General features: G+C 33.6%; 2 protein-coding genes across 2 annotated transcripts; one reads left to right on the forward strand and one right to left on the reverse strand.

The window, feature by feature from the left end:
• Positions 1–4,513: 4,513 nt before the first annotated feature.
• Positions 4,514–10,613, forward strand: LOC108988249 (EEF1A lysine methyltransferase 2-like). Its single transcript, XM_018961460.2, has 7 exons — positions 4,514–4,907; positions 5,472–5,600; positions 6,317–6,514; positions 7,654–7,750; positions 9,607–9,710; positions 9,865–9,916; positions 10,143–10,613. The coding sequence occupies exons 1-7, from the start codon at positions 4,690–4,692 to the stop codon at positions 10,365–10,367; spliced, it is 1,023 nt and encodes a 340-aa protein (XP_018817005.1). The 5' UTR covers positions 4,514–4,689; the 3' UTR covers positions 10,368–10,613.
• A 1,162-nt stretch (positions 10,614–11,775) lies between these two features.
• On the reverse strand, positions 11,776–12,543 carry LOC108988082. The gene is made up of 2 exons (XM_018961185.2): positions 12,359–12,543; positions 11,776–12,089 (listed from the first exon to the last, which is right to left on the reverse strand). Exons 1-2 carry the CDS (start codon positions 12,459–12,461, stop codon positions 11,821–11,823), a joined length of 372 nt encoding a protein of 123 aa, XP_018816730.1. The 5' UTR covers positions 12,462–12,543; the 3' UTR covers positions 11,776–11,820.
• Positions 12,544–13,833: the final 1,290 nt, after the last annotated feature.

Genomic DNA, 13,833 nt, shown 5'->3' on the forward strand with positions numbered 1-13,833 from the left:
AAAATATTTATCTATTAATTTCTTATTTTGAATGTTATATTTTTTTATTTTTTTTAATTAATTGAAATATTTTTATATATACAATTTATCCTAAAATTTTTAAAATTAAAAAAATGCGTAGATTAAAGTCTTTATTCCTTCTATTTCTCGGTTTCAATAGGCCAATTTCGTCTTTACAAATTATTTTTTTGCATGTTTGTTTTCTGGAAAAAATGTATGGGTTTATTTTTGAATCTTTGTTTTCAAGTTTTTTTTTTTTTTTTTACAAGCAACTACCAATTGAAATATTATATATATATATATAATTTATCCTAAAATTTTTTAAATTAAAAAAAATGCGTAGGTTAAAAGTCTTTCTTCCTTATATTTCTCAGTTTCAAGAGGCCAATTTGGTCTTTACAAGTCATTTTTTTGCATGTTTGTTTTCTAGAAAAAAATGTATGGGTTTATTTTTGAATGTTTGTTTTCAAGTTTTTTTTTTTTTTTTTACAAGCAACTACCAACTATTTCTCTAATAATTATTTAAAATATTTCTCTATTAATTTCTTATTTTGAATGTTATGATTTTTTTTAATTGATTGAAATACTTTTATATATATAATTTATCCTAAAATTTTTAAAATTAAAAAAATGCATAGGTTAAAAGTCTTTCTTCATTCTATTTCTCGGTTTCAAGAGGCCAATTTGGTCTTTACAAGTCATTTTTTTGCATGTTTGTTTTCTGAAAAAAATGTATGGGTTTATTTTTGAATGTTTGTTTTGAAGTTTTTTTTTTTACATGCAGTCATTGTTATTTTATTTTATTCCTTTCTACTTGCTATCTTTATTCAAGTGCTTTTCCTGGGGCACAAACTTTTGTTAAGTAAAAATGACCTACCAAACTTTATTTTTTTAATACATGGTAGTGCCCCTTCCGGCTCTCATGTGTGGAGAATACATTAAGGCTGCGTTTGGATGTTGAAATGAGTTAAGTTTAGTTGAGATTATAAAATATTGTTAAAATATTATTTTTTAATATTTTTAATATTTTAGAATTTAAAAAAATTGAATTGTTTATTATATTTTGTGTTGAAATTTGAAAATATTGTAATGATGAATTGAGATGAATTGAGTTGTGCTTAGGTTCTGTCACGATCCGGTCACCACTCCACAATCACATCCTGGTCGTCCACTCCACCTGAGAAAACACAAATTATGGCCGCATCCACCGTTCGGTTTCATACAGAGAAAACATACGGATAGTGAATTCTATTCGTCCGATCATTTAGAACCTGACCTCTTTCTCCCTCTATCTTACGGGAAAGTGTACATCATATTTGCTCTCAACAGAGCCTCTCTCTCTCTCTCTCTCTCTCTCTCATCCCTTCCGATCTCCACAGCCATGACAACACCTCCCAAGCCTCACGGCCAGCCGCGCCACTCCAAGTCACCTGAAATTGTCCTCACCCAAAGCCACACCTGCAGAACCCAGAGTCGAGAACCACTGTAACCCTCCTCCAAATATCTACTGCTCAGCTCAACTCAGCCACCGTGAGGCCATCCCCTTGTCAGCACCACATCTTCCAGCACCGCTAGATGAAACTCCAAACCACCACTACTCCTCTGTAAGCCGCTTGTGCTTTTCCCCTAAGCAGAAGCCAGAACCCCTCTTTCTTTCTCCCCCATGGTGTCCAGATCTGAGTGGTTTTAAATTTATTTATTTATTTATTTTTTAAACTTTTTGGTTGATTTGCAAATTTTTTTTTTTTGCTTTCGTTTTCTATTGTTTCATTTTTTTTATTTTTTCTTATATGTTGTGTTTGGATGTAGATGAAGAAATAGGTGATTTTTTTTTTTTGTGATTCTGTGTAATTTTTTTTTTTTTTTACTTTCACTCCAATATTCGCTTTATTTTATTTATTTTATTTGTTGTCTATTTTTCTGTTACCTTTTTTTATTCCTATTAGGTTTGTTAACAATATGAATAGATCTTCATATATGTGAAGAGGTCGTGTTTAGATTTGACTATTTTTTTTCCTTTCATTTTCCTATAGATCTGTAGATCTTTAGAAGGGAGTTAATGTTCATTTGTTTTAATAAGTCTGAATTTACTGGCAGAGAAATAGAGGGAGAAGGAGAGACAGAGGACGAATTGGGCATTTTCCTTCTTGGTTTTACATACTTTATATAATCATGTCATATGGTTATTATAGTTTTAAGAAGACTGATTATATCTGCGAATGCGTTTGTGGCCAGGTACTTTCCTTTTTCCTTTTCCTCCCCTTCCTTTTTAATTGTGTTCCTTTCTTTTTGCATCTAATTTTTTTGCATTTGCTTTTTAGATTTTTGAAATGGGTATGTTCGGTTTCCTTTTAGGATTAGAAACTCATATGTTTTGTTTTACTCATTGATGTTGATCTTTTATCCCTTGTAAGAAGGAATATTGAAGTTTGTATAAGAAGGAATGTTGTATAATGCTTATGTTTTTTCTCTTTTAGTTTCTTTGGATCTACATAAACTTGAATCTTTTAGGTTTTTGTTGATAATTTATTCACAACGCTTTTAATATATGAACTATAAACACAAAACATAACTAGACTATAGATAATACTATAAACACACAAAAACTAGTTAGACTGAAACTATAAACGTAAAACATAGCTAGATTATAAATGTATTATAAACACACAAAAGGTGCTTAGACTGACCTTTTCAATGTTTCCTTCAAACTTTAGCATCATTGCACTGCTTCCAGACATCTGATTTGAGAGAAACAGAACATAGAAGAAAGATAAACTGAATATGCAGTTATAGATCTTGAGGTCAGAACATGATTTTTTTTCTTTTAAATAGTTGACATAAGAAGATACGGAAGATTACCTCAAATCCAACAAAATTTGAATATGTAAATCTCTAGCAGCTTTCAACAGGACAAAGATGAATACAAACTCAAGGAGAAACATGAGGAATTTCTTCGACTGAGAAGAGTATTTTATGCGTTGTGTTATTCTTTAAATTTTATGTATTTGTATTTTTTTTTAATATGTAATTATTAATTGGAGATTTGTATCGACATATGTAAATATAATGAATCTCAGAATGATGTGCAAGCAGATGTATCGTCAGGAACTGATAAATAGAGATAATTTCAATGAGTGGTCGTAAAAGATGCAATAAATGGGCATCATCAAATTTTTATTATAGCCATTTAACGGATGGCGTAAAAGACCTAATAAATGGGCATAAAATTTGAAATACAACTATTTAACAGATGTGAATAATTTTTAATGAAAAAATAATGAAAATTGTTAAAACAAGAATTGCCGTTTGAGACCCTCTTTATATACATAAAGAGATATATATATACACTGTAACATTTTAATGTATGCAGCTTTTAATTTGCCCTCTGCATCACTGACATGCAATTAGGTCTATGAATTATTTGTTCCACTCTCTTTTATGTTCCAGTAATGATTCCAATTCCATTACCACGGCCAGTCACTCCATTCCATTCACTTTCGATGGGGATGGCGCAAAAAGATCAACTAAAAATAAGATAGAATACACAATTTACAGTATGGTCGCCAATTCTATAGCCTATTTTAGATATTAATGTGGTATATCATATAATTAAAGATGACATAATTTAAGATAAAATGTAACATTTTACCGAGAGTTATATTTATATTTATATAATTAATATATATACATGAATGTTATGTATCAGTCACTATTTACTTCCACATTTTACACATATAATTTTTTTATAAGGCGTGGATGTGTTTTTCATAAGATATAAAAATATTTTTTATAAGGTATGAGGTGATAAATAGTGGTCGATGAGAATAATTTATATATATATATATATATATAAGTGTTATTTTTCAAAGTAGCATTATGTTTATAAAAGAACTCGTGGACACTGATCATGCCCTTACGAATAAACTTTTCATCAACTTACCGAACTCTATGAAAATGAATGTTCAAAAAGAGGCCGATCTATGAGATTGGTCAATCAATACACATAACCAAATAATACTAATAACACAATGACATGAAACATGTTTTAAAATGATCATCTAATATGTAATAAAAAAATATCTAATTATGATTTAATCTATAGTGGAAAAATATTAGCGTAGTCTAGTTATTATCCTCTAAATAAGCCTTACATAAGTTTAGATGATTATGGTCAAAACACATGCATGTTATTAATGTTATACCCTTAAGATTAACTACTAGATTAAGATTGTCAAGTGTTTTTGTTCAAATTTAAAAACAAATATATGAACTAGTCATTAAATGTTTCCAAAATAAAAATAATAATAAATGGTGTAGACTCGTTTTATATATATGTCTTTCTTATATCTCATTTTAAATCCTAGAACTCAGAAAAAAAAAATCAAGATTTTTAATATAAAACAACAGTAAAATGATTATTTGTATTTAGTAATGCATTTATCTTTCTTTTATCTTTTGGAAAGTAATGTATTTATCATTATTGATCCGTAAAGATGGGAAATGGACTTCTGGGAGAGAAGATCCGAATCAAAGATCCAACCCAAAGTTCAAAATTAGCCATTTAACGACCAAAGATCCTACGTTTCATCAGTACCCTTCTTTCTCGCGGTTACTTCCTCCCGTGTCCCACCCCGAATCCCAATCTCTCTCTTTCTGTTTTTGTGTGTGTCTTCATAGAGACATGATATAATGGTTGGAATCCGACTACCTCCGGAGGACCCCGAGCTCTCGTCGCAGCAGAGCAGAGGTGCGGTGTGTGATCTGGTCTCCGACGACGAGCGCTCCGTGGCGGCTGACTCCTGGTCCATCAAGAGCGACTACGGCAGCACCCTCGACGACGACCAGCGCCAAACCGACGCTTCCGAAGCCCTCTCTGCCGCCAACTACCGCGCCCCCTCAGATTACAGGTCTCGTTTCTTTATTTTTCTGTAACTCTCCGTCTGGTTCGTGAGAAATTTTCTTGGGAAGTAATGAGAAAATATCAAGAATACGTGAAAGGTAGGTTCTTGCATTGTTGGGGGAATTTTGTTTTCAATGTCGTTGCTTGAGTAAAATATGCAATGATCAGTAGACCGAGTGTAAGCAAGATTTTGTAACTGTTTGCAATTTAGTTGTGCGATTTTGTTATGGAGTTCCTAAAAATGAAGGTCTCTGAATATGTTAAAACAAAAGCTGTAAGACTATGTGGTGGAACGCGAAAGTGGGGGGCTAGTTTATTTGATGCGTGGCTCTGTCAAATTCATTGATTATCAATTTTGATTGATCTAATGCTAATCCGAGGAATATATGTGAATCGCTCACAACTTACAGTCGCCAAAGAAACTTTTGGAATTGTTCCCCTCAGATTTTAGGAGCATATGATTTGTTTAAATTGCTGAAGTCTGTGGAAGAGCTGAATATGATGGCTTATTTGTTAACTATTAGTATTTTGATGTGCATACTGAGTTTTAAATCATGTATTGTGTGTGCAGTTCTGACAAGGAGGAGGCAGATGCTGAAGAAGCAGCGCAATCAATGCTAGGCCTTCAGAGTTATTGGGATTCTGCATATGCAGATGAGTTAGTAAATTTTCGTGAGCATGGCCATGCTGGAGAAGTTTGGTAAGTGTTGATTTGTATACGTTATTCTCTTATTTTCAGGCAGGGAAATCTGGAATCCATTTCAATTTTCACCGGCTTTTTTTTTTGATAGGTAATAAGTTAATTCATTGATAGAAAGATAGGCATAGCCCAAGTACACTAGGAATATACAGAAGCATACACCTATTTAGGAACTAGAAACATTTTCACCGACTTTTATTTATAACCCAAAACCTAAAAACTTTCCTAACAAGGGTTTTATATTTCTAATTTTCTGTAGATGAAATCAAAGATAGGAAGGGACTCAAATAATCTTAGTTTCTATATATGTAATTAAAGTATCTGGAACATTGTTGCTATGCTATGCGATATATAGGGTTTATACTTATTTGATGACTAAAGGTATAATGAATATCGACCGAAAGAGGGTACACCTTGCGTACTTGAAGCATTAGAAACTGAGGCTCACATGAGTATAAAGTTGATTGCACAAATGGATTCACATAAAGTGGCAAACATCTTCATTTCTTCACTAAGATATATTCTTGAGGTTTTATCTTAGGTCCCTGTATGATAGATGGTTTGCTTAAATGTGGTGTAAAGAACACTGAAGTGATTGGATGTACTTATTAATTTGATAGGGATAGGGCTAAAGAATGAATTTAGAAAGAATCTTATGTTCTTGTTTTTTTCTCAGTGAAAATAATCTATTTGTTTGTTTACCTATCTTTCTATAGGTTTGGAGCAGATGTCATGGAAGTAGTTGCTTCTTGGACCAAAGGCTTGTGTATTGACATTTCTCAAGGTTGCATGCTAAATCATGTTGATGATATCAAGTCTGAGCCAGTTGAGGGCGATAAATCTTTGTGTACACGGAGTGTCCTTGATATTGGAACTGGCAATGGTTTACTTCTTCAAGAACTTGCTAAGCAGGGGTATGCTTTGAAATCTGGACTGTATTTCTGGTAATATATCTTTTTTACGTAGTGAATGCGATTGAAGGGATTTTCAGGAGTTGTTTATTAAAATGACAAGAGGAGATTTTCCTGCATTTGTTTGATTTAGAATGGGTTTTCACAAAAAGAGAGTAGAGAAACAATTTGGCGACGGAGGGGAAAAATTGATGGGTAACATGTGGAGTGTAAATGCATCTTTATGTTACAAATTTCAGTCACATGTCAAGCACGTTATCAACGAAGTGTCATTTTTAATGTCCATTTAAAGTGTCTGCAACATTACAAATTTTTTTGAATTGTTGTGAACATTGAAAATGTCTGTGTGCTCCACCCGAGGGGGAGGGGAGTGGGTTTGCTTGCAGAGAATTGTCAGTCACCATTCATCCACAGCATACACGATCAAGAAGGGGGAACTAGTCCAAGTTATTAAGCAATCTAACTACAGTAGGAAAGTTGCAGGTTGTGAAATATGCATTAACCATGTATACCCCAAATAATAGGTATGGCCAACAATTGAGACGAAATAGTTTAACTGCTTAAAGATCCAATGTCACCTAGCTTTAATCTCCTTGGTACATGCTTTACAATCAATGAAATGGGCATTTCTACAATGTTGGTTGTCTCCCCCAACATCAGACATGATCGGTCTTCTTTGCTGCGTGTAACTAATGTAATACATGCTTTCCTTATTTGATGCTAGCTTCTTTTTTTTTTTTTATTAGGAAGAAAAAATAATAAAAATCTCCAGACAAAGTCATGCCAGTATTTTACCTTCCTAAACATTACTGTAACATCCCGTTGTCGTTTGGGATGGTCATCTTTTAGAACCCTATTTTATGTGATTGCGTTAGTTGAGTAGACAAATAAGGAAAAAAAGTGATGGAAAATGTAGAGAGAAGAGACAAACCAAATTCAATAGGTATCAGTGTGTGCTAAACATAAAATTCATTTTTGTATATTTCCTGTGTACTACAACAACACCTCTTTTGATCCTCAGTAAAGTGTAACTTATTTATTATTTTTTTGTTTGATTTTAACATTGATAGTTGTAGGGCATGATTCTGAAGATATAATGATGTTTTGGTTAAAGTATGAACTCATGGTCTTTCTGGATTCAGATTCTCTGATTTAACTGGTACCGACTATAGTGAAGGGGCAATTCAGCTTGCTCGAAGCCTTGCTGATCGTGATGGATTTCCCAACATTAATTTTTTGGTATGACTAAATCTTGAGCTTATTTTGGAGGCATATTTTGGAGTTATGAAGAGTAATAATTCTATGTGGAATCTTAATATCTTTAATTATTAGTGGGTTGGTAACCCCTAGGGGTTGGCTCAAGTGGTAAAGGCCTTGGTCTTGGTGGTATGCTCCCTCCAAGGTCCAAGGCGCAAATCCCATTGGGTGCAAACAATCTCTAGGGGCCATTAAACTGAGGGATTTTTCCTTGAATTACCCGAGGTGCACTTGCTGGAAACTTCTTGTCGAGAGCCTGTGCACCCCTTGGATAGTCGAGACGCTGTTCCCGGATACCCGGTGCCACTAAAAAAAGAAATTGTTAGCGGGGTTGGTGCGATGGTTTTGCGTGCCTAAGAATGGACCTGTTTTCTCCCGTACCACATTCTTAATAGGATCTTAGCACCAGATACTTTTCCAATCTTTCAAATTTCTTTGGTGCCTTTTAGAAGAGAGGGAGGATGGGGAGAAGGTGAGGTGATTTTTATTTTCTTACTTTACCTCCCCTGCCCCCTTTTCTTTCCTTCAGAGCACGTTATCACTTTTAACAAATTTTATCTGCCATTTTATTGGCTGCTTGATAAACAGTTGTCTACTTCAAAAGATAAGGTTAATTAGAAGTTTGAATAATCTGGTCTGGCTTGAATTTCCGAAACAGAGAAGTCTGCAGTTTGAAATGGATCCAGTAAATCAATAGAAAACATGTTATTAGCGAAAACATTTTCGTTTTTCTTTAACTTCCAATACAAATATGTTTAAACCCCAAAATAATTTTTGACCTCACCAAATGAATCAATTCCTTTTGATAGGTAATCTCACCAAATGAATCATAAGTGGAACCCACACAAAATCTAAAAAAGCAATCTTACAAAACTTTTCCATTTTAAATAGATCCTACCACTTTCGCAAACAATAGAACATCTCAAAAGAGTTTTCACAAAATTTTCAATAAGTTTCTTATGAAAACATGCTCATAGTTTCCATTAATTTTCTTTAAAGAGACTAGATTAATGCACTGCTAAGAAGATTTACTGGGTAAATTCTTCTTTTCAATGTAATACTGTAATGGTGATGAAGTTGGGCTCCTCTCATTCTTGATCAGTGTTGTTGAAAGCATTAGGTGCCCTTTTTCTACATACCTGCCAAGTCATCTTTATGAGTAGTCTATTAGACTGTAAGAACGGAATTGTATGATTAATCAATATTCAAGTTATGGATCCAACCATTTTTCCAATTGAATTACGTACTTTTCACTCAAAAATAAAAAAGCTGCATTAGCACCTGGTACTTCACAAAAAGCACATTGTGTTTGCACTTTGATTTAGGAGTTTGATGTGCTCTCTCTCTGGTGCTTTGAGCTTTAAGCATGCCTAGGGGGTGTGTTAACATTCCATTAATGGGTATTAAATAGAAATATCATAAGTTGATGTTAATTTGTAAAGAATAAAGACTGTAAATTCACAACCGTGGTATCAACAATCAAGTTGGTTCATTCAGCATGTTTTCGTGAAATACTAATTTAGGGCATCATATTGTGATTGATAACGCTAGATTAAATAAAATATTGAATGTTCTTGAGGACATTACACTTCAACCCCCTCCCAAAAAACAAATTCTTGTGAATTATTTTAAGCTTTGATTGAAAGCTAAATTTAACTAATTCCACATGTATTTACAAGTTTGTTTATTATTGTGAAATGGATAGCCTTTATAATGCACTGTATTTGATCTACATCAATGATGTTACCAATACAAGCTTATGTAATAAGTTGAAATCTTATAGTTGATTCTTTTCCATCTAAATCTCCTGTATTGTTCTTCTCTTATTTGCTTATAAGGTTGACGATATTCTTGAATCAAAGTTGGAAAGGCAGTTTCAACTTGTCATGGACAAAGGGACTTTAGATGCCATTGGGTTGCATCCTGATGGCCCAATCAAAAGGTAACGTGTAGTTTTTTAGTTATTCTACTACTATTTTTCAAGTAAAAAGGAAGTTGTACTTATTGAACAATAGTTGTGTGAAGTTTTCATTTGATCTCCTACCCAATATACATGGGCATCGGAATAATTGAGTTGGTGTTTTCTGATATCGCAGGATGATGTATTGGGATTCAATATCAAGATTGGTGGCTCCTGGAGGATTATTAGTAAGCACCATTGCTTTGGCTAATATTTGTTACTGGAATTGGTACCTTATAGTTTCTTTTACGTATACCATACTTTTAAACAAGCTCTCATTTTTAGGGAGATTCTCTGTTGGGAGGATCATGATTTACCTTTTGTCGAGTCATTTGTAGCTTATGTTTCCCAAGGTTTTTCATACTCCGCTGGATGTTCTTTCTTTTGTTACCGATCAAGGTGATGCTTTTGTAGGTTATCACATCATGTAACAGCACAAAAAATGAATTAATGCAAGAAGTGGAAAGTTTCAATCAGAGAAGGATTGGTGGGTCCCAGGATCGTGAGACACCTAGGGATCAAGAAATAGGAAGAGATCCTCCATTTCAATTCCTGAGCTATGTTCGTTCATATCCAACATTCATGTTTGGTGGATCTGAGGGATCATGTGTCACCACTCTGGCATTTTTACGGAGCTAAAATTGCAAGTCCCTTTGTCTTTGTTGGATATACTTTTGGTCATATGGTTTGACGCACATGGTTTTTGCTTTCCGTGTGTGTATGTGCATGGGAAGAAATGGAAAGCTACTGATGTAGAAGGTTTATTTCCTTGAGACCCTGGATTTGCTGATGAATGTGAAAGTGAGGCTTCCTCAGGCTTTAATTTGTTAGGGAACTATGTGATTGGTTGCATATGAGAATATTTCACACTAAATTTGCATTGCATTTAGCTATACATCTTAGAGCATCGTTCAGGAAGGTTTCTGAGATCAATCATAAGCTACATCTGCAGAAACCCTTGTTGGTGATATTGATTCAACAAACCTTTGTTGAACATAAACCTGGCCGAGCACATAAAATGAGAAAAAGGTAGGCATTGTCTGATTGACTGTCGACCTGAATGTCAGTTTTCCATTAATTTAAAACCATGACTCGTTACTGGGAGAAGTACTCGGCCATCAGAACAGTGTAAGTGTGTATTTAATAGAAATAAAGAATTAGGTTGGTGGTAAATCAGCACCCAGATTACTCTGTAATTGTTCTTATCAAGCATCGTTGAAGAAATTTTTAATGGCTTTTGCAGGCCAAAAAGGACAAAGTCATAAGCTTATACGAGTCCCAAGTGCCTTATCGTTTTACGTTCTTAGAAGAGTTGTTAGCATATATAAATATATTTGATATATTAAAGGATGCATAAACCAGAAGTAGCGGAATACATGCATTATTCAGCGACCGTTAAATTGGCTATATGCAGGTCAAATAACTCCACAACTTGGGACAAAAGGAGATGTCTTTAGTAAGGTAATAAGTTAATGCTAATTATTGGAGATAATCAAACAAGATTGTACGGAAACTGGATTGATAGAAGGATAGACATGACTTCCTAATTATAAATTATAGTTTGTTCTTGTCTCAAACAAGTTGTAAGTTCACAAGGCCTTCTCAATTTTCATCAGCTTATATGAAACCAAAACTATTTCAATATATAAGTAATTCTTAGAGGAACAGTGACTCAAATGTACATATCTGTTTAAAGGTTTGAAACAGTTAAGAATCACTTGACTGACTGCTTGCAGATGGCATGGCAAACAAATGAGTCTGAGGACTAACTAAATTCAAAGGCCCTTCCCACCAGCTCTGTAATTATTTTCTGCATCACGAGACGTCTGTAGCTTTAGAAACAGTGGAAAAGGTAGTCGTCGATGAAATTACCTTTTGTTTACATCATGAAACGGACCTACGCATGGTTCAAATCCTACCTTTTTCAGCACAAGTACAGGTTACAGCTCTAACATAATGTAAACAAAAAGCCTCTAAAGTTCTTCAGTTGCAACAACAATATGGTATGGATAAACCAAGAGATATACAATATGAGAGAGAGAGAGAGAGAGAGATTGATCTACATTTTTCCTTTTCACAAAAATATTTTAACTTATTGAATCAAATGAAGAAAGAAGGAAACAAGGCAAAGACAGACACTGCCACCAAGACAGGTAAAACCAAGACTCCCACAAACGAAACCTAGAAGCTCAAAGAACTGTGACATCTCTCTCTCTCTTTTGAGTTCATAATCATATCCAGGGACATAATTCCAACCATTTTCACATTTGCAACACCGCTCGAGCCTCTCCTTGGTCTTAAGCAGCTCTATTTTGTCTCTAAGAACAGTCAAGTTTGCATCGACTATGTCACTTGATTCCCCTGCCAAAGCGAAAAGACATAACAACAAAGTGAGATGAATATTACCTGTAAGGACGAACATAACAACTTGGCGAGGAGAACAACAATTAATTGGTAAGAATCCTAAGGAATCATTTCAATATAGTAAACAGTTATCCTTGGACTTAAGTCTCTACCTACGTGCCAAGTTACATGTTATAAAATCAAAGGAGCTGCTGAAATTTGTTCTTGTAAAAACCTCTCTTTTTGGTAGTAGCTGAAAATGACATCGATGGTGAAAGGGGAGTTACCTTCATTACTAAAGCTCTGAGCTCTTATATGCATGGCTTGACGAGCATGGTGCTTGAGAGGCGGTTTTAATGAAACAAAGAAGGAAGGCAGACAAGAAGCCATGCTGCTTTATTTTCACACATATACTTAGATGTACTGGTTCTACAGGACAGTAGTTAACCAAAACACGGAAACTGAAAGAGTATTTCTGAGTAGTTTTCAAAATGGGAGGCGTTTCTGAGGTGCATTGCCTCAAATTCAAAGAATAATTGAACGTCGGTTGTTAAAAAATGCACATATATAAATGACTGATCTACAAAGTCAACATGTGGCCCTTCTTCTATATATGCTCTAGGAAGGCCACATTTTGTAGCCCATTTATGCCTATCAGAAGAAGGACCGCGTTCCAATATATAGACTTCCAGTACCATGCACGTAACTTGCATTGATTGTTATGAATTAGTTATCAGACTTTTCGATACATGATGTATTTTGTGAGATTAATATTAGATACAATCGTCCAATATATAAGTGTTATGTAATTATTTAAAAAAAAACAAGATTTATTATTAAAAATTAATTCTTTTTATATAAATTTTATATTTTTTTATTTTTTTTAAATTGATTATACTATATTTATAGATTCACGGTTATAACTATATTTTTTTTTTGCGCATGGGTTCGCAAACAGCACCCTTGTTCGCAAATAGGGTGTTCCTATTTATTTCTTTCTTAACTGAACTGCTTTAGAATTCTAGATCAGGAGTTCTAGACTCTATAATTAATCATTCAAGATACACGACCAGGATGAAATGAACATGACGGTGGAACTAGTACTTCTTCACGGATGCATTGGGCTGATCATCTCGTGTTTTAAAACTTCAAGAAATATTTATATTTTGGTCGGTAGTTTTTGCATTTATTGTTATGTATATAAATATTTTAAATAAGTAATAAATATTATAAGTCTTGTTTTATAAGTATATATTTGGAGCGAAACCAGGAGTTTTTTTGTTGGGCCAACCAATTACATAAATATAAAACATATAAATTCTTGTAGTCTTCCTTTATACGAGTTGTGTGCATCACTAAAGATATATTCAAAGGCTAGGAGTAAAAAAAAAAAAAATATGGCACTAGTTCAAAATTGATTAAAAAAGCCAACAATGTTCTACACATGATCATCATAAAAGTATAAATAAGGTTAAAATAAACCTTTTACTGAATGGTGAGATTAAATGTTGTGAAGATTCCGCAGTATAGATAGAAATAGATACGAGAGATTTGTTGCATTCACTTCTAATTAATAACTCGATGGTAGCGTAGATGTTACTAACAAAACCAATCAAAATAAGCTAGTAATTAGTCAAAGACTTGAAATGAAAAATGTAAAACAAATGAGAAAAATGATATTGTAAACTTAACAAATTAATACATTGATCTTCGGTCAGATTCGAAGAGCTTGATCTTATTTTCATTAGCCATTAAAATGATA

Source organism: Juglans regia, chromosome 1 (genome assembly GCF_001411555.2).
Source record: "Juglans regia cultivar Chandler chromosome 1, Walnut 2.0, whole genome shotgun sequence".
Taxonomy (NCBI): Eukaryota; Viridiplantae; Streptophyta; class Magnoliopsida; order Fagales; family Juglandaceae; genus Juglans; species Juglans regia.